This window comes from Moschus berezovskii, chromosome 13 (assembly GCF_049115385.1).
Source record: "Moschus berezovskii isolate FMDL1 chromosome 13, NW_MosBer_1.0, whole genome shotgun sequence".
NCBI classification, from domain to species: Eukaryota; Metazoa; Chordata; class Mammalia; order Artiodactyla; family Moschidae; genus Moschus; species Moschus berezovskii.
Window position 1 is genome coordinate 35915942 of NC_142472.1, and position 20136 is coordinate 35936077.

General features: G+C 40.3%; 1 protein-coding gene across 14 annotated transcripts in view; it reads right to left on the minus strand.

Moving 5' to 3' along the window:
- The window catches only part of LMO7 (LIM domain 7), a 228959-nt gene that overhangs the window by 23649 nt on the left and 185174 nt on the right, over positions 1 to 20136 (minus strand). For 9 of the 14 annotated variants that reach the window (XM_055426480.2, XM_055426473.2, XM_055426474.2 and 6 more), the window contains 6 exons: positions 17301 to 17443; positions 15600 to 16032; positions 12964 to 13272; positions 2207 to 2321; positions 968 to 1129; positions 6 to 193 (listed from right to left, as the gene is read on the minus strand). In XM_055426480.2, coding sequence (XP_055282455.2) covers positions 6 to 193; positions 968 to 1129; positions 2207 to 2321; positions 12964 to 13272; positions 15600 to 16032; positions 17301 to 17443 — 1350 coding nt within the window. The remainder of the gene's footprint in view (positions 1 to 5; positions 194 to 967; positions 1130 to 2206; positions 2322 to 12963; positions 13273 to 15599; positions 16033 to 17300; positions 17444 to 20136) is intronic. The other 5 variants (XM_055426483.2, XM_055426475.2, XM_055426486.2 and 2 more) reach the window with 1 other exon arrangement.

The following is a 20136-nucleotide window of genomic DNA, read 5'->3' on the forward strand; positions in this document are numbered from 1 at the left end:
CTTACAGAACTCTGAAGGCTTTCGGAGAAATCAGTTGTTATTGACAGATTTGAAGCTTTGTCAGAGCTGTAAATTCCGGAAGTGGCATCAATCCACTTTGTTTCAGGTGAACCTATAATTTTGGTAGCCATACTGGTGAGATTGAGGGTTTTATGCCGTGTAAATGGCAGGGAAGTCTGGTCTTTGCCCCAATCTGATTGTCACATGAAGATCAAGAAATGAGTACACATAAATGCAGAAGTGGAGATAACAAAGTTACTGAAATGTACACATAAAACACACACACGACAAATAAATCAGACAGTGTGTGAAAGAAATGAAGAGTTTAGGCCTTTTACCAACAGATAGCCTTCCAAAACCAGAGGGTTAGAGCATGTTAATAAGGAAAAGACTGGCAAATTTGCTGAATCTTTCTGTAAACCAGGACTGGATGTTATACTTCGATATCCTAAGTTGGTAGGTCTGGGAAAGCTTAATGCCCTTCCCCATCTAACCTCGACAATTAAGAAACACAATGATAAAATGTACATGGGAAGTTCCTTGAAAGTCAACAACTGTGATACTGACCTACTGTGTTCTTTCTTATACCAGTTACAGTCAGGATACTGTGGAGGAAGTGAAACCATGGTGTAATTCTTAATATTCAACATCAGCATGTAACTCCCAAATGAAGACACAATTACAAGAGCCTTCAGTCGCTATCTGCATTCAAAGCCAGTTCAGCACATCAATCAGTCAATAAATCATGTAGAATTCAGTAAATTTGCTAGTGAAAAGTTTTCAGACAGAACATCCAAAGAAATATCATTCAAGACGTTTCAACATAACCACAAACATCTTTCAGCCAAAAAACAAAAAAAGTGAAGTGGAGAGAGAAGAAAATGTTATTGAAGCAAGCTGTTATAACCACTTGCCAAAGGCCAGCTCCCAGTTTAGAAAGCCAAACACAGTGGGAAAACCAACTCACCAGACTTTCCATAGCGCCTGATATCCATAACTAGGCTCCCAGTTTCCTGGGCCTTAGCCATGGTTTCCTCCCACTCTTTTGTGTCCTTATATGAAAACCTGGTGTTGTTGATAGCAATAATTTCATCATCTACCTGTAGCTGAGAAAATTCTGCTGGGCTACCTAAATAAAGCAAAATAAATGAAACCATCAATGAAAAATAAAAACATGTTCTACTAGCCACTGCTAACTTAAATTAAGGAAAATAATGACTTCTTAACCTCATCTAAGCATTTCTCATATCTTTTCAGTTGCAGAAGAGTCACAGAATTTCTTAAAGTTATAAAAAATTTGAGTAGATACAAAATTACAAGGCAACCAAAGGCATTTTTTGTTATTCTATGGTATGTATCTTTCTCAGCATTTAAAGGAGAAATGACAAAGCCATCTGTTCAATAAAATTGCTTTATTAACCTAAGAAGAAAACTTTTAATTATGTTTAAATTAAAAACATAAAGTATATATTGTACTTTAGCCGAGCTTCCAAAGCCAGATGCACTCTGGAATGGAGAGGGGAAAAAAAAAAGGTCACTTAAAATGGCTTAAAATTACTACCTATCATTACCTAATTAAATCAGCCCTGAAATCTCAAAGAAATAACCAGAGTGAGCATGCCTTTTTATAAAGTTAAAACATGTAAATGAGGAACTCCTCGTATATACAATAGCTTTCATTTTAATTTCAGGTCTTGTAATATTTTGCTAAGAGTTCCTGGGCCTAATTTGGAATAATCCTGGGTGGAGGAGGGGCAATCCTTTTTGTAAAAGTCCTGAAGCGTCCTATGGGGTCCATGGGCAACAGATCCATTAGATGCTCAGGAAATACTGATGATATATAGTACCTATGAATCCACCACAAACACAGGGACAGTTCTTTCTGGATCTTTAGTTTAGTAGTTTGCTAGTATTTCCAAATATTAAGTCTAAAATTTTGATCAATGAATTCTGTAACACTCACAAAATTACAACTCTTCAAAACTAAAATTAACCAGGCAAGATCAAACAATATGTCATTCATAACTCCATTAGTCTCCAGGAAGAAGACACATCTCTTCACTTTACTGCTGCATTTTCCACATGTGTTTTCTCCTCTATCAAATAAGCACATTTCTGGGCAGGGGGAGGGGGTGGGAGGGGGACGCTGAATGGCAAAAGACAACAAACAAGAAAAAACTACAGAAGAGCAAAATCTATGATTTACCTGCTTCAACTGATGCTATGATGATCCGGGAAAAAGCCCATTTTACTGTAAACCCAAAGTCAAGACTGCTCCCAGGCGTCTGGTTTATGCTGATTCTCATATCACTGAACTGATCCTGAAAACAAACATGAAACGGTGGGATCAAGTGTCCCTGGCACCCACATGGAGGAAAGTCTATCTGCCAAAGAAGGAAGGCTGCGTGCAGGGCACACTGGAATTATTTCATGATAAACCAGAAACACCATTCTTGGGTTTGGTAAAACTTTCATTTATGTAAACATTTCTCAGTTTATTATTTTCTGCTAAAATATGGGAAATCTTCATATCTGTGGCTACTGTTCTTTGCATGAATACTGTAAATCAGTTGATTTATACTGATAAAGCTTAGGCTTTTGCTCATCATATGTTAAGCCTCAGTTATAGACCATTTGTTGTTACCCAGGAATGGAGTTGACTGAGAAGGTATGGCATATATATGCATACACATATATATATACACTACACACAACACACACACATATATATACACAGTGGAATATTATTCAGCCATGAGGAAAAGGATATCCTGCCATCTGGAACAATATGGAAGAAACTTGAGGACATTATGCTAAAGTGAGGTAAGTCAGACAAAGGAAGACAAGTACATGGAATATCACTTATATGTCGAATCTCAAAGCCAAACTCATAAAACAGGGGTAAAGTGGTGGTTACAAGGGGATGGGGTGAGAGGAAAGAACAGATGGTGTTTAAGGGTACAAACTTGTAATGAACAGTAAAATGAGCCCTAGAGATCTAATACACAGTAGTGACTATAAATAATATCTTATTATAATCCAACTTGCTAAGAGACTAGAATTTCCAACCATAAAGAGAAAAGACAATTATGTAATGTGAGAGATGTTAATTATCACTACAATGGCAATCACATTACAATATATAAATGTATCAAACTAACATGCTGTTCTTTCAAAATTTACCCATTCTATCTCAAATATATGGCAGCAAAATGCTATCTTTGAAAAACGCAAAAAAGATTTAAATCACTTATTTTTAACATTCCACCATACTTTAAAATAAACTACCTCCAGCATTTAACATATTTAGCTGAATAATTTTGAGGGGTTTGTAGACACAAATTCAGTGACCAGAATCACTTTTCTAGGAGTGGTACCATTCCCTAATGGGCATCTCTAAGTCTGCCAAGACATTTTTGCTTCTCCAACTGCTTCATGAAGATGTAGTGGTAAAAGTTACTTATGCTGCAAAATGCAGAACTAGGTCAACCCCGAGGAACCACTAGTAAGATGCCAAGAGGGCCCCCTGAGACACCATGAACTCCAGGCCACAACCTCTTTGAAGTAACAGCAGCCCACAAGCACAAGAGCCTCTTGGACAGCTGGTAGACCTTTATTCCCATCTCCACTGCAGTCCACAGCAACAAATTCTCAGTTTCATGGACTTTAAGCCATTTTCCAAAAGAAATGTTTTCAGTTTTACAGTATGTCTGTGAAAAATTTAATTAACTTCCATAATTTATACTTTTTTGTTTGGGGTAAAGAGCAGACATAAATTTGAGCATTTGTTTTCCAGATCAGTGTTACCAGTTCTTTGATTCACAATTATCAAGAACTTAGACTTAACTGTTTAAAAAGAAAAATTCCTCCTAAAGTCACTTTATTTTCTAGGAAAAACCTATAACTTCTCAATTTTAATTTATCAGTTAAACCCAGACCTAGGACCAATGGGCAATTCACAAATTTTTGTACCTTTAAAATAAGTTTAAAATTCAAGTGACTATATTCTAAGAAAAACTGTGGTATTACATATGAATTAGAAGGAAGACAAGAGAGGCACTGAATAAAGGATCAAGAATTTACTGTATTGTATGGACATGAGAAGTAAGTGCTGTAACAATATACACTTACTCATTTGTTCAACATACATTTATTATGCATCTATTCTGATTAAAACACTTAGGAAATTAAGACGAATTAGGCATAGTCCTAGGTCTCAAGAAATAACTACTGACTCTTCAAGAGTGGGTACAGAATTTTTTAAGGAAAAAAAAAAACAGTGTAGCTAATAATATAGAAACTTTTTTTTCATCAGACATCATATAAAGCAGTTGAAATATGGGAACCGAGATGTAGGTAGTGAGAATACTCATTAATGATCAGCCTGATGGATACCAGTCTCTGGAATATAATAAAACTCTGCTATGAATAGAAAAAATTACTGGTTAGTTCTACTCCTTAACCAAAACCACCACACACTTAAATTAGAGATGACTCAATGAAAATAAGTGGTCATCTTCACCACTCGTACCCTACTCCACTCCTCCATATTCTGACCTAAAGCCACTTAAGAGTGCAAAATCTATTGCTATATAAGGCCACAGAGACAAATGATGGATTAGAAATTCCAAGATACTAACTGAGGTATTTTTATATCTTGAAGAATAAGAGACAGGACAGAGTTTTAATAAATACCTCCAAACTACAATAAAGAATACTTTGTGGCAACAGTAAGTGAACAGTATCCTGTTTGGTGGAACAGGAGAAAAGAGAATGAGCTTAAGCCATAGATGGAAGAGCCTCACAATTGTATTAGACCAGAAGAATTGTCTTCTAAAGGACTGCTCTTACCCTGGAGCTAAATCTCTACTTGAACATAATAAAAGGGCAAATGACCACCTCTCTGAAACAGTTAACAGAGGAGGTCAGCCTCACTGTGGCCACAGTCTGGAAGCCTGTTATGTGGGTCCTGGGGATACACACAGGAGAGAGAACCAATTACAGGTCTACTTCTGTCAACAGCCAAGTAGCCTCAGGCAGTTCACTGAGTCTGGCAGAGACTTTCCTGTCACAATGGCATTAATTTTTAAGCTTTCTGTTTCCAAAACCCTATTTTCCCATGCAGACCATCTTCCTCTCAAAACCTATACAAAAAGGATTAAAGTGGGTAGTCGCAGTTCGAGAAAAGGGCCCCAGAGTCCCCTCTTGCATGGCTTCCTCCTATGACAGTCACTGCGGCATGTGTGTGGAATCCTGGGTTCTTGAATTAGGTTATCCTTGAGACTTTTTGTAGCTAACGTGGCTTTCCCTGGTGGTCAGATGGTAAAGAATACGCCTGCAATGTGGGAGACTCGGGTTTGACCCTAAGGGTCAGGAAGATGCACTGGGGAAAGGAATGGCTACCCACTCTGTATTCTTGCCTGGAAAATCCCATGGACAGAGGGGCCTGGAGGGTTACAGTCCATGGGGTTGCAAAAAGTTAGACATGACTGAGCAATTAACATACGTCTATAACTACAGTCAAGCATAACCCATTCAACTCTGATTTCACTTAGGATTTGTGCCTCCTGGTTTCTCTCATGAGAAATATGCCATGTGAGGATTCTACAAAGGGTCCAAGTTTCAGAAGATGATGTTGCGGGAATTTCCTTTTGAACTGGATGGAACCAGGAATATACATTATTGGGGGAAATCTAGAGTCTTGATGACTGATAAAGAACTACGCCAAGTGGTGACAGATGCCTATTCTGGTAAAGATAGAGTACAATTACCAACATATCAGCATCTACAATAAAAATAACTCTCCTCAATTTAAACAGAAATGTACACTTTTTAATTCCTCCTCATTCTTCTCAACCTCCCTTAGTCATCTGACGTTCTCTAGGACTTTTTATTCATTTATTTTTATTTTTGCCTATGCTGGGTCTTCACTGCTGTGTGGGCTTTTCTCTAGTTTGGAGAGAAGGGGCTACTCTCCAGTTGTGATGCTTGAGCTTCTCTTATTGTGGAGCATGGGCTCAGGGTTGCCGGGTTTCATTAGTTTTGTCACGTGGGCTCAGCAGTTGCAGCTTGCAAGCTCTAGAGCACAGGCTCAACAGTCGTGGCGCACGGGTTGCTCTGGGACATGCGGGATCTTCCTGGATCAGAGATCGAACCCATGTCTCCTGCATTGGCAGGAGCCACCAGCGAAGCCCAGAAATACAGACTTCAAGCTGAGATTTTTAAACAAAAATATGATTATCTGACATAGCCATGAGCAGACTGATTTTTATGAGATCTAATGAATTAATAGGGCTTCCCTGATAGCTCAGTTGGTAAAGAATCCGCCTGCAATGCAGGAGACCCTGGTTCAATTCCTCGGTAGGGAAGATATGCTGGAGAAGGGATAGGCTACCTACTCCACTATCCTTGGGCTTCCCTCCAGGCTCAGCTAGTACAGAATCCACCTGTGTTGCAGGTGGATTCTCCCGAACACGAGAGACCAGGATTCGATCCCTGGATTGGATTCTAGTATCACCACAGATGGAAAGTAATGAATAGCAGGGTCAACCTTATATACTAACAAGTCAGATGGGCATTCTCAAACTTTTTTGATCAGATAAACATGTTCACTTAAAGAAAGCCTACTTAAGTCGATAAAATCAAAATACACTAAAAGTAGATTTAGGCTGTAAAATCATAAATAACAAAGGAAATAGACAATCTTTGATGTTGGCTGCATGGTTCCTCCGTGTCTTTTTTCAGGGTCTCAGTGGATGAGAACATAGTGAAAGTAGCTCAGTGTGTCCGACTCTTTGCCACCCCATGGACCATACAGTCCATGGAATTGTCCAGGCCAGAATATTGGAGTGGGTAGCCTTTCCCTTCTCCAGGGAATCTTCCCAACCCAAAGACTGAACCCAGGTCCCCCACATTGCAGGCAGATTCTTTACCAGCTGAGCCACAGGGAAGCCATAGTGAGTAGCCCTCAAATCATGGTGCAGCTCATCCTTCACTGAAGATGGGTCTATATCCACCTTCTCCCCTTCTCCATGATCCACTCTGAGGAAGCAGGTGGTCCTGCCAGCTCTTCCACTTGACTCAACCCATCCCCAACCTTACCTCTTACCTACCAAATCCATTTTCGGCCCTCATCCCATCGGGCACTACCAACTCCTCTTGCTTTCAGGAACAAACTTCCAAGTCGCCCATTATTCCGCTTCCTCTTGCCTTTCTCCTCCATCCCTCTGGCCACCTCTTGGTTTCATGAGTGTGTTCCTCTTCTTTCTAGTTTCCTTTTGTGGCTGCTCCTCTTCCCTAGTCAGTCTCCCACTTTCTTGACCACATGTTTTCCTGTGTAAACCTCATGCATTGTCATCAACTATTACCTAAGCCCAACACATTCAAAATTATATTTATTCTCTTCCTCCCTAAACCTGCTCTTCTACCTCTTGTTTTTCACATATGGGTTAATTACATCACTATTCAACCAGTTGCCCAAGTTAGAAACATCAGGTTCTTTCTGGGCCTCTTCCTCCTTCCTCCCCCTAACTGCTCCCCAGGCTACCTCTACACAATGGGCTCCCCCACAATCCATCACATGTATGCACTTAATAAAGTGTTAGCAAGTCCACAAGCCATAAATCTACCTTGAATATTCCATCCTTCCATCCTCCTTTAAGCTCATCTTAACTCAGGTCACAGTTTCCCTCTAAATTGCCATGGGTAACCTTCTAATTGGCTCTCCTGCCTCCAGCCTTGCCTTCCCCCCATCTTGCCCACAGCTGCCTGAACTTTAGTTACAGAAAATGCCAATTATTATATCATCCTCTGTTTTAAAATTTCTGGTAGCTCCTTATCACCTACTGGGTAGATTTCAAAGTCTGCATCTCAGAATTAGATTCAGTTGGGCTAAGTTTTAATAAATACTCTACCTTCTTTCAAAATTATTTTAAGAATGATTTTCTCTTTATGAACCAGAAGATATTTCAGTCCACACTGGCTCTAAATTCTAAACACATGGTGATGTTAAAATAAATCAACATTTGGTGTTTTAACTAGATACAAGGTTCTTTTCCAATTTAAGCATGTCACATTTCAAAAAAAATAAATTAGGGTCAGAGAAATTGCAACTGTGGCCTAAGAATCTAGCCAGCCTGGAGCATGTTACATAACTTTCAAATCTCAAGTATTTTACTGGTAAAAGTGAGGATAATACCACATACTTTGCTAAATTATTGAGGAGATTAAATGAAACATTTAAAAGGTGCCAAAGCACATAGGTGATGCCCATTAATTATCTTCTTTTTCCCATGGAAACAATGCTATACATGGTAATATATGCTGCTTAGGCAGTTTCCAGAACAACAAAAGAAATTCCTATTTAACTCTTGCACACATGGCTCTAAAACTATTATAATAGAACTCGGTCAGCATTCAGCAAATACTTACAGGTAACAGGCACTGCACTAACAGTGAGCCAAATAGACTTGCTTCCCACCTTTAGAGAGATTAGGGTCCAGTGAAGATGACAAGCAGGTAAGATGCACAGGAGGAAGCTGTGAGAAGGTAAAACCTGGGTACTCTTAAAACAGGCACTATTGTAGACTCGGGCATCAGAAGTGTAAAAAGCTTCCTTCCCTCCACCTGTATTTATCATCATGATTCTGGGTTCTGATTTAATAATCTGGAGCAAAGGTCCTAAAATAAGTATTTGGTTGAGATTTGAGAGCAGAGGGCTCAAACAAGACAGAAAACAAAACAAAAACCCGGGCAACACCTTTCTGCAGGGGAAAGGCACATATGCAAGGCAGTCAGAACAGGCTGGAGGACTCTGGGAGCCACATTGCTTCCTCTTGATCTGGGTTCCCCTGAGAATTTCCCTGGTAGCCTGGATTGGCGGGGGAGAAGGAAAAAGAAGCAATCCCATAAGAGAAGTAGAGGAGAAAGGGAAAGAGAGTGAAATAAAACTCCAGATCAGCAATGGAGATGAGAAAGAAATTCCTGAGCAGATTTTAAACAAGGTCATTACATTCTTCCTTCATTAAGTCTTTGCTCTTTATGCTATGAACTCCCTTCTTAACATAATTCTGTGAAAGGCTACTAGCCCATCTCTGCCCTTAGATTTCACCGCCTTAAGATAATTCTCTAGAACATCACAGTGCTCACCTTCTTATAACACCCCTTAATCCTAAAATTCCCACATTAAAGAACCTATAAGGACCTAAATTACCTGCTGGATCAAATTCATACTTCAGTCTAGTCATCAAGGCTTTGAATGCAATTCAACTTAGTAAACACGTAAGTGACAATTACGGGTAAAAGCCGAAAAGTGAAAAAAATGAAAGTGTTAGTTGCTTAGTCATGTCTGACTCTTTGCAACCCTACGGACTGTAGCCTGCCAGGCTCTCCTCTGTCCATGGAATTCTCCAGCCAAGAATACTGGAGTGGGTAACCATTCTCTTCTTCAAGGGATCTTCCTAACCCAGGGATCAAACCTGGGTCTCCTGCATTGCAGGCAGTCTGAGCCACCAGTGAAGAAAACCAGTGAAGGAGAAACAAACATATGGACAAGAAAAAATTCAGTGAATGAAACTTTCAAGGGTGAAAGATTCAGTTCCAACAAGGGGGAGGAAACAGACATCTTGACCCACGAAGGAACCAACCCTCTGAGCTTTGAAGGAACAGGAGGACTTCAAAACACAGAGACGGTTGAAATGAACATTTTAAAATAGGGTGACAATAAGAACAAAAATATACATGATGTGTTCATGAAAGTAAATGGTGTGCTTCAGAGAAGTCAAGCAGTCTCATGTGAAGAGCTTTCATCTACTTCTCCTCTTTCTCACAGCACAAGATGGTGTAGGCAACCTTGAGTCAAATGGCCCAAATTCAAATCCTGACTCCATCACTCAGTACCCTGTGTGGACATGGAAAAGTATCACAGCCACTTCATGCCTCAATTTCCACAGGGACAAAATAGCAATAAGAGGCTCACTGTGAGGATTCAATAAAATCAAGCCTTGCCAAGCCTACTGACATGACAAGCATTCAGTAAACAGGAGCTGTGCCAGTGCTACAAAGAGAGTTTGGGACCAGTCATAGGGACGCCAGTGTTCCCCTGAGTGCTCTGAACTTCACTGAAGGAACCACAGCGTGCCACTGGGGGCTCTGAAGCAGAGAAATTATCCAGTGCAGCCTGGCATCATGCAAATTAATCTGGGGCCAGCCTTGGGTAGGATGCACAAAGATCTGTGACTATTTACAAAGTGTTTGCATTAATGAGGGAAAGGGCTGGAACTAGGGTAGCGGAAGCAAGGATAGAAAAGGGTAACAACATCAAGAGAGATGCTGTAGGAAGACAGGAAAGGATACTGCCCACACACGTAAAAGAAGAAGACCTGAAGAACACTCTTATTACAAAGCTACCAAGGTGTCTACCCGAAACCAACAGAATACTGCAAATCAACTATGATTCACTTAAAAGAGAAAGACATCTATCTCAATGTTCAGCCAGACACTACTTTTTATTTTTCTCTACTCTGAACTCCTAGAATTGGATCATTTGCAGGTGTGCTGCATACACCCTTGCCATACTGGTCCTAGGCTGTTCTGTACATTCCCCACCCTCTTCCCAGGTCAGCAAGCACCCTCTGAGTGATAAGAGCAGGGTGCTGTTACACAAGTCACTTTCCTTGGAGTATAGGAGTGGACACATCAAGCATCTCCAGAACAGGCAAGTCATCATATAACACAGACATCTGGTCAAGAATTCCAACTGAATTCCAACTGCTCCACTTATTAATTCAAGCCTAATTTTGTCTGGTAGCATTCCACTTCAAGCTGGGTGACTAAAAGGCATAAAAGCGCTAATGATGGAAACTGAAACCACACCATGGTAACTCAGGTTCCTCTGAACTGCTCTGTCCTGGAGTACACACCCACACTCAGGGTTTTTCTTAATCCAGGGATGCAGCTAGTCACCTGTCACCCTGAGGGAGTTGCCATCACTGAGCACACAGGACAATAATCAGGCTGCTTCATGGGATTTGCTGTTTGAAAAGAGGAAGGCAAACAGGCAAGTCCATAAAACAAAAGGCACCTTGCTCTCTATTATTCATCCACTGGCACCTTATGATCCCCAAGTATAAGAGAGGCTATTCTTCTCATCCATTGAGACTTATGATGCTAATTATATATTCCCAGTTCTTTAAAATGGAAGTTAAAACATAATTTACAACCAGTGATTTTTTAGCAACCTGAGTAAGTTAGCTTTAGATACATTTGTAAATATGGATAGAAAAACTGGAAGAGATATACCTAAGTGTTAAAGAATCTCTCTAAATGATGGGATTACCAAACCATTTTTATTATGTATAGTTTCCTACATTTCCAAATTTTCTCAAGCACGGAGTCTTTTATAATCACGAAGAGAAAAAGCTTACTCTAAACTTGTAAAGCTTTGCTGTACTGATAAAAATGAATGATACTAAAATACAGTATATCATATTTTACACAAAGGTATTTCATTAATATAACTCAGGCCAAGTTATATACTTGATGTAGTGCCTTGGAAAATATACACTCTAGTAAGGCACCAGAAAAGGCTAGACTAAGTCACAGAGCCATAAAAGTACCTCCACACTAAAGGGTTCATTCAACTATCAAATTGCTTAATGAAGGCTTTCTCCAAAAGAGAAGTTTCTTTCAGTTCTCTAGACAAGCAACAGGGCCTTCCAGGTGGCGCTAGTGGTAAAGAACCTGCCCACCAATTCAGGAGACCTAAGAGAATTGGGTTGGATCCCTGGGTCGGGAAGATCCCCTGGAGGAGGCAACCCACTCCAGTATTCTTGCCTGGAGAATCCCATGGACAGAGGAGCCTGGCAGGCTACACTCCATAGGATCTCACAGAGTTGGACACAACTGAAGCAACTTAGCACACGCACAGACAAGCAACCACTTTTTAGCTTATGTATAAAAACATAGTAAAAGAACGTTCATTACCTAATAATTCTCTTAAAGCTATCTAATGAGATTTTAAGTAGGAAAAAACTGCAAATGCCCCCATTCTTCTTCTGATGATACATTTTATTTGGACTCCAAATGTTAAAGAATGCAATTTTCATGTTGTAACTAAGGCTCAATATTACCCTTATAAGACAAGGAGTGGTACAAAATTCTAGGCTTTCCAGAATATAAATTAGTATTGCAAGTCACTTTACTTTTCGTATGTTAGAAAAAGAGGTGTGATGTCCTTACAGGCCAGTCCCTTTCATATATATCAATTTCTCCTTGTGGTTAAGTTCCCTGGTAACTCGGTTGGTAAAAAAAAAACCTGCCTGCAATGCAGGAGACCTGGGTTCAATCCCTGGGTCAGAAAGATCCCCTGGAGAAGGAAATACAAACCACTCCAGTATTCTTGCTTGGAGAATCTCATGGACAGAGAAGCCTGACAGGCTACAGTCCATGGAGTTACAAGAGTCAGACATGACTTAGCAACTAAACCACCACCACCACACTTTTCATATGGTAGAAAAAGAAGTGCCATGTCCTTACAGGCCAGGACATACGAATCAATTTCTCCTTCTGGTTAAGTTCACTTTCCTGAGAAGCGGCTCTTATAACCCATTTAACTACTAGACCTGCATCTAAAACTCCCTGAGTAACCCTTGCACCTGAACCTGGACTGATGATCACCAGCAGTGCAAGTCAGCAGCTGAGAGGAGAGGAGGGAGCAAACTCAGCCTAACTAGAGGGAGACTGATCCAAAGAGTCTCCATACACCCATAGCATAAGGGTCACCTGGATCCATCAACAGAGTTGGAAGAGATCTACCTCCTCCAAGACCTGTTAAAAACAAAATGCAATATCAATTTCTACATTATCAGCCCAGACTCTCATGCCCAGAGGTGAGAAACATGGTTTTCTGATTTAAATCCTTAAGTTTTTGAGCAGCAGGTTATTAAAATGCCTTTCCAAACTCACCTGTGACCTGGGGACCTCTGCCTGTGGCGAGCTTCTCCCTTCTCCAAGTTCAGATGTTAAATCAGGGCTAGATATTGAAGACAATGTGTCTTTAGAAGTGGCAGCCTGATCCTGGTAAAGAGATGAGTAGGGGGCTATAGGAGAGGGCAACCGCGTCACACTTTCTCTGGGCGCTTCGGCCTCTCTTTCGCTGGATGAGCTGGACGCAAGCTGGCATGTGCCGGGTCTTTGCACAGAGATGCTGATCGAACTGCTCTGGGTTCTCTTAATGCCTTCTATGTCTCCGTTATACTTCCAAGCATCATCCATCTAAATAAGAAAAATCACTGTAAACTTGCTGTTCTGTTAGATTTCTATTTTAAAGTATATACATTGGATTAATATTTTAAAGTAACATATACCTCCCATAGCAAAGTAGCTGTTACGAAAAGGTTGGAGCATGTTCTCTGACACTAACAGATACACACATATGAAATGGGAGGAACAGCTGATTTTACGGAAGTGTCTCTATTATAAACAGACCTTTAAAACATGCTTTGCTCAGTTACATTACTCCAGCTCAACAGACAGAAATCTAAACTAGTTCAGCTGAATACTCCACACTATGGATATCTATAATTTACTCATTTGATTATGCTTCAGTGTCATTTAAAGTGTGCCCAAGATATGACACATACCAGCATGTTTATTTTTATAGCATAAATTCCCAAAAGTAAACTTAACCAAAGGATATTTTATATGTGTAATATAAAATATAGCTTTTGTATACACACACACACACACACACACACACATATATATATCTTTAAAAACTGCAACAATGCACTCCAAAATTAACGTGTAAGAATGCCGGTGTCTCTGCATCCTTGTCAACACCACACATTTTGAATGTTTTAAATCTTTGTCATCTCACGGGTAAAAAGCTGTACCCTTCATGATTGCTCTAATAAGACTACATATGCTTCTACGTGCTTTATGTAACCAACCATTCAAAGTCCCTCTCCCTTGAACTGGCCATTCATTTATATTTCTACTTTTCTACTGTTTATCTTTTCCTTATCAATTTGTAGGAGCATTTTAAATCTTAAGGATATTAAACCTATATATAAAATACATTTTACTAATATTTTTCTGAGCCTATATAAATGTATTCTTTTGACTACATTAACCGTGTCTATCATATAAATTTAATTTTTATGTTGTCAAATGTGTCTGTGTTTACTTAATATAATGATCAGGGGTTTTTCTGTTTAGTTTAGGCAGGCTTTGCTCACTTTGAATTTTTTTAATCAAATCCTTTCTCTTAGATTTTTAGGATCCTACATAAGCAGAGGCAAAAAGAATCTGAATACCAAAGTGCTCAAGACTGTCTTGCTTTCTTTTACATAATTCAAAGTAATGCAATCACTGTCAGGTACATGGCACTGCTTCATTCTCAGAGCAAATGATTCTATATTCTTTAAAATCCCAATAAAATATGTATTTTTTGAACCATGAGATACATTTTAATACTCAAGTGTATCAAGTTCTAATGAAGTGGGAAATGAGGATACATAGAAAATTTGGGCATAATCACCTGAAAATATTTAGGTTAAACCGCATGAAATTGTTGTTTTATAGGTCAAAAAGAACTAACTACTGGCAACTTCATATAGTACAACCTAAGACTTCACAATGGGGCTTCCCAGGTAGTGCAGTGGTAAAGAATCTGCCTGCCAGTGCAGGGGGGTACAAGAGACTCTGGGTTGGGAAGATCCCCTAGAGAAAGAAATGGCAACCTGCTCCAGTATTCTTGCCTGGAGAATTTCATGGACAGACTACAGTCCATGGGATCGCAAAGAACTGGAAGCAACTGAGCGCACACACAGTACTTCAAAATAGATACATCTGAGAAAATATGACACTAAAAGTAAAGGCTCAAATGCATTCCTTTTTATAGCTGAGTAATATTCCATTGTGTGTATGTACCACAGGTGGATGAAACTGGAGCCTATTATACAGAATGAAGTCAGTCAGAGAGAAAAACACCAATACTGTATATTAATGCATATATATGGAATTTAGAAGGACGATAACAATGATTCTATATGCATGGCAGCAAAAGAGACAGAGATGTAAAGAATAAACTTTCGGACTCTGTGGGAGAAGGCGAGGGTGTGATGATTTGAGAAAATAGCATTGAAACACGTATATTACCATACGTAAAACAGATGACCAGGGCAAGTTTGATGCATGAAGCAAGGCACTCAAAGTCGGTGCTCTGGGATAGGATGGGGAAGGAGATGGGCGTGGAGTTCAGGATGGGGGGACACATGTACACCGTGGTCAGTTCATGTTGATGTATGGCAAAAACCATCACAATACTGTAATTATCCTCCAATTAAAATAAATTCTAAAAACTAAAAAAAAAATTTAAGTAAATGCTCCGCCTTAGGATGTATTTATAAAATGTGTCAGCTCTACTTTCACCGAATTTGAAATTTAATCAGTTCTGCATTGTTGCTGTATTTTAAGCATTAAATGTCTACTGAATCTAAAATACTTTACATATCTAATATCTCTAACAGAAACCTCTGCACAAATTCACCAGTGTTTTGTGCTGGAGAACAGACCCAGGGAACAGGGAACACGTTTACCGTGTAGGATCTTGGGAGTGACGAGATTCCCCTTGACTGAGAGCCAAAAGGTCTTGGTGTGACCACAGATGTTAACCTGGCCGCGTCGGTTTTCTGGTAACTTCTGGGGAGAGTTGCTGAAACTCGAGTCGACTCCATTTGGGTATTCAGTGAATGCTGAGAAGACAAAGAGGCTGGGCGCTGTTCTTCGACAGGGCTTCTAGAAGGAAACTGAACTTCAGCTGTGACAGTAGCCTCCCTTTTTGCAAAAGTTGTAGAATCCTGCTTAGGAATTTCTGTCGGATAAGTCGTTCCTTTCTCTTCTATTCTCTCACTCTGGGAATAGGCTTCTGACATAGGCAGCATAGGGGGAAGCTTTTCTTCATTCAATCCGTCATCAAAAGAATATAGCCTCCTTCTCGACGTAACTGTAGACATCTGATTTTGGGATTCCCTTAGCAGAAAGAAACACCGTAACCACAAAATTATGCATTTGACACCCAGAGGTGGAGAGACATGTTATTTTGGTCATTAACATAAAAAAGGATGGGAAGAAAAAGATGGCTGACTTAGTATAATAATGTAATAAACAGAATGTGAGAATAAATACATGTGAATTTTTCAACATCACACAAAGAAGGATTAAGAGCTTGACTTTTTTTCTTTAAAGAGACTAAGAAAAATCTCTGAAGCATTTGCAATTGTAAAGGAATTCTCACAGGAAAATAAGAAAATTTTAAATAAGAGATTATTCAAAGTTCCATAACACATTTTAAAGATAACTGACAACCAATTTGAACCCTCCAAAGATGCAGATTTCTTAACAGGGTTGAGTGTTCCTGTATACAATTTACAATAGTTTCGTGAAAAAAGAAGACCACAAAAGATTCAGACTTTCAATAAGATCAAGTTAGTATATGATTTCATACAGCTTGGTAGAATTTGCATGGACAGTTATGGCAGATTACAAGTCCCCATTCCTATTTTCAGAGAAGTTGATGAAACAGTCTCTTGGCTATCATTTAGTAAGGAGTACATCTCAAGCCAACTGCACTGCATTCAAGTGAATGAAACTGTGTTTACCATTGTCTTCTAGGGCACAAAGGAGCTTTGTTTAATTTCACCTGACAGCACATTTCCCTTTTGACATTCTCCTTAAAGCATATTTGCCTTCTCCCTGACCTGTAAATATCTCAAGGTTTCATACAGCAACTGCTCCACAGGCAAGTTTAATTGGACCTTTATCCTTTTATGTTGCAAAGCAAAAGATAACCCCCCACAGTGATGTTTATATAGTCTTCCTTTAAAAATACAATTTTAATTGCACCATGCCAATGTGAAAAAGAACTTTGTTACATTTTACACAATTTAATTAAGAACGAGAGCCTTTTTTTAACCATTCCATTCCTAAATTTACTTTAAAAGGAGGAAAAATTTGTTTATTTTTGCAAAGATAGCCAACACTAGCCAATTCTGCATGTGAATATACAATGTATAAGGAAGGAACAACAGAATACCACTTTTAAGTACTCCTTTCTTTCATTAATTCAAATCACTACTTCTTACAGCAGTACTTTGCTTTTTCACTGCAGAACAAAATGCTCCAAGGTTTGTGCACATTTGATGACAGTCTAATATTGGTGCACAAGTACAGCTTACAACACTTACCCAAAATATCTAACACTGGTTTCCCCAGCCCTGAGATGCATTCGGCCTCATTACCTGTCCTGCAGCATTTCGTTAAACGTCTTAGATCTTCTCTCCGACTTCTCAAGAGCCTGCTTCTCAATCTCCTCCCTCTCCTCCTTTTTCTTCTGCAGATCCGAAGTGTAGCTTTTCCGACGATCTTTCCATTTTGCAAGGTCCTGCCGGAGGAAAATCACGTCAGCCTAGGCATACCTGAATTTCTACACACCCTCTCCAGCAGTGAGAACGCGCCAGAGGAGCCCATTATGTCGCTAAAACTATTCACTCCAACTTGATGCCAAGGTGCCCTAATTTTGCTTTTTATAGCCAGCGCTTCTGTACCGAGCCTTTATCTCACGCATCTGTCTCAAAGCCCTGACCTAATAAGAGAGACCCCATTTTTGTTTTCCCAGGTAGTGCCTGCCTTGCTGCCCATTTCACAAAGAACGCTAAACGCTTGTAATCAGATGCCAGGTCAGAAAGGTCGAGAACTGTTTCAAATTTATTTTCATCTCACTCCATCCAATCGTCTGGTTCTTACGTGAAATGACATGTTTCATTAGTTAAACGACAATAGAAATATGACTGCAACATGGCTAAGTTCAGAGACACACATGGAACAAATACAGAGGTCGGTCCCTACTTGGAGGCAGCGGGGCCACAAACACACAGACGAATAAGGTGTGCTTCCTCTAGAGGAACTCTCCGTCTAGAGGGCAAAGACAGACAGGTAAGGGGTGTATGGGGAGAGTGGTCAATTCTACCCCGGGAGGGGAGGGCCAGGTGTGGAAAGGCTTTAACGGGGAAGCCAGACAGAGGATGAGACGGCTGGATAGCATCACTGACTCAATGGACATGAGTTTGAGCAAACTCCAGGAGATACTGAAGGACAGGGAAGCCTGGCATGCTGCAGTCCATGGGGTTACAAAGAGTCAGACACGATTGAGCGACTGAACAACAAAGGCTCAAGGATATGATTTCGAAGCAGTTCAACTCCCGGTAAGAACAGGGCAATAAGGAGGATCACACAGGAAGCAGTGGCCATCTTTTTCCATACATCCATCCAGGACACATCCTGGGAGTGAACCCTGGGACACTCAACCTGATTCATCTTTAAAATTAATCCCGGTGGCCTAAGCTGGTTCTGACATTCAGGGGGTTAGGACAGTTTGGATGGTACCAACTTCACTGTGCCACCCAGAGAAATCCCATGCTGAGAACTGCTAGTGGCACTGCAGCCTTATGCAAAGTTCCAGACCGGAAAATAAAAAAACAAAAAACCTCACCCCACCAGGCACATAAAATAGGTTTGGTTTACACCCTTTGGGAGCAGGCAGGGCCATTCCTGCTTTTAAAAAAAAAAAAAAAAGCCTGAAATCAATATGAACTATGTCCAGAAAGAACAAAAGCAGAGCACATCAGTCCTGAAAGATGGTAGGAGAACTAGCATGAATTTTCATCTGACTTAACCTAAGGGATAACCCCTCCATATCTTTCACTTTCATCTCCAGTCACCATGTATATTGGCAAACTGACGCTGTATCTCTGTTTCTTGACAATGACATTGAGATCCCAAATAAAAGAAGAAGTGGAATTTAGAAACATAGCCAAGGCAGGGGTTTCATCTTTGCTACTTAATATTTAACTCCTCTGAAAATTAAGATTTACTATCTCGGACCCTTCTGTTCATGCTACCACTCAACCCTCTTACCATAAAGTTGTCCTCAGATTTCTTTGGGTCTGCTGTATATAATTTATCTATCATAATTCTTTACACTCCTTTGCTGGGTGCTGTGCTCAGTCTCTCAGTCATGTCCGACCCTTTGTGGCCCATGGACTGTAGCCTGCCAGGTTCCTCTACCCACAGGATTTTCCAGGAAAGAATACTGGAGTAGGGTGCCAATTCTTACTCCACAGGATCTTCCTGACTTGGGAGATTGAACCCAATCTCGTGTCTCCTGTGACTCCTGCATTGGCAGGCAAATTCTTTACCACTAGCACCACCTAGGAAGCCCCTTAGACTCCTTTGACAGTGAACTGTAAAAGTGAAAATCACTGTCGTGTCCAACTCTGCAACCCCATGGACTGTAGCCCACCAGGCTCCTCTGACCATGGGATTCTCCAGGCAAGAATATTGGAATGGGACATCTCTCCTGCATTGGCAGGGAGGTTCTTTACAACCAGCGCCAGCAGGGAAGCCCATAAATATATAGAGTGTATATGTGTTAGTGAAAGTCACTCAGTCGGGTCTGACTTTTTGTGACCCCATGGACTGTAGCCCACCAGGCTCCTCTGTCCATGGTGTTCTTCAGGCCAGAATCCTGGAGTGCCATGCCCTCCTCCAGGGGATCTTCCCAACCCAGGGATTGAACCCAGGTCTTCTGCATTGCGAGCAGATTCTTTACCATTTGAGATACCAGGGAAGCCCAAGAATACTGGAGTGGGCAGCCTATCCCTTCTCCCAGGAGATCTTCATGACCGAGGAAATGAATGAAAGTTTCCTGTATTGCAGGCAGATTCTTTACCAGCTGAGCTACCACGCGTCCTACACTCTTTTGGTCTATAACAATTGACCCTTTTAAAAAAGACACAGCTCTCTTCTGCCAGGGACAAAACTAAAGATTAAATCTTTATCCAAATAGATATCTGGATATACATCAGCTTTGTGAAAACATCTTACTTTGACTCACGTTTGATAGCTGCTTTTTTAACCAAAATAGTACTGAATTATCATTCACATTTCTCCCCAAACCTTCTCTATTAACTCTAAGAACACTTTCATCTCTCCTTGCTGATCCCCAGGCTCTGTGCTGGCCCCCTGCTCCCCCTAAACCTTAAGCAAAGTCTTCCCTTTCATGAGCATCACTAACAG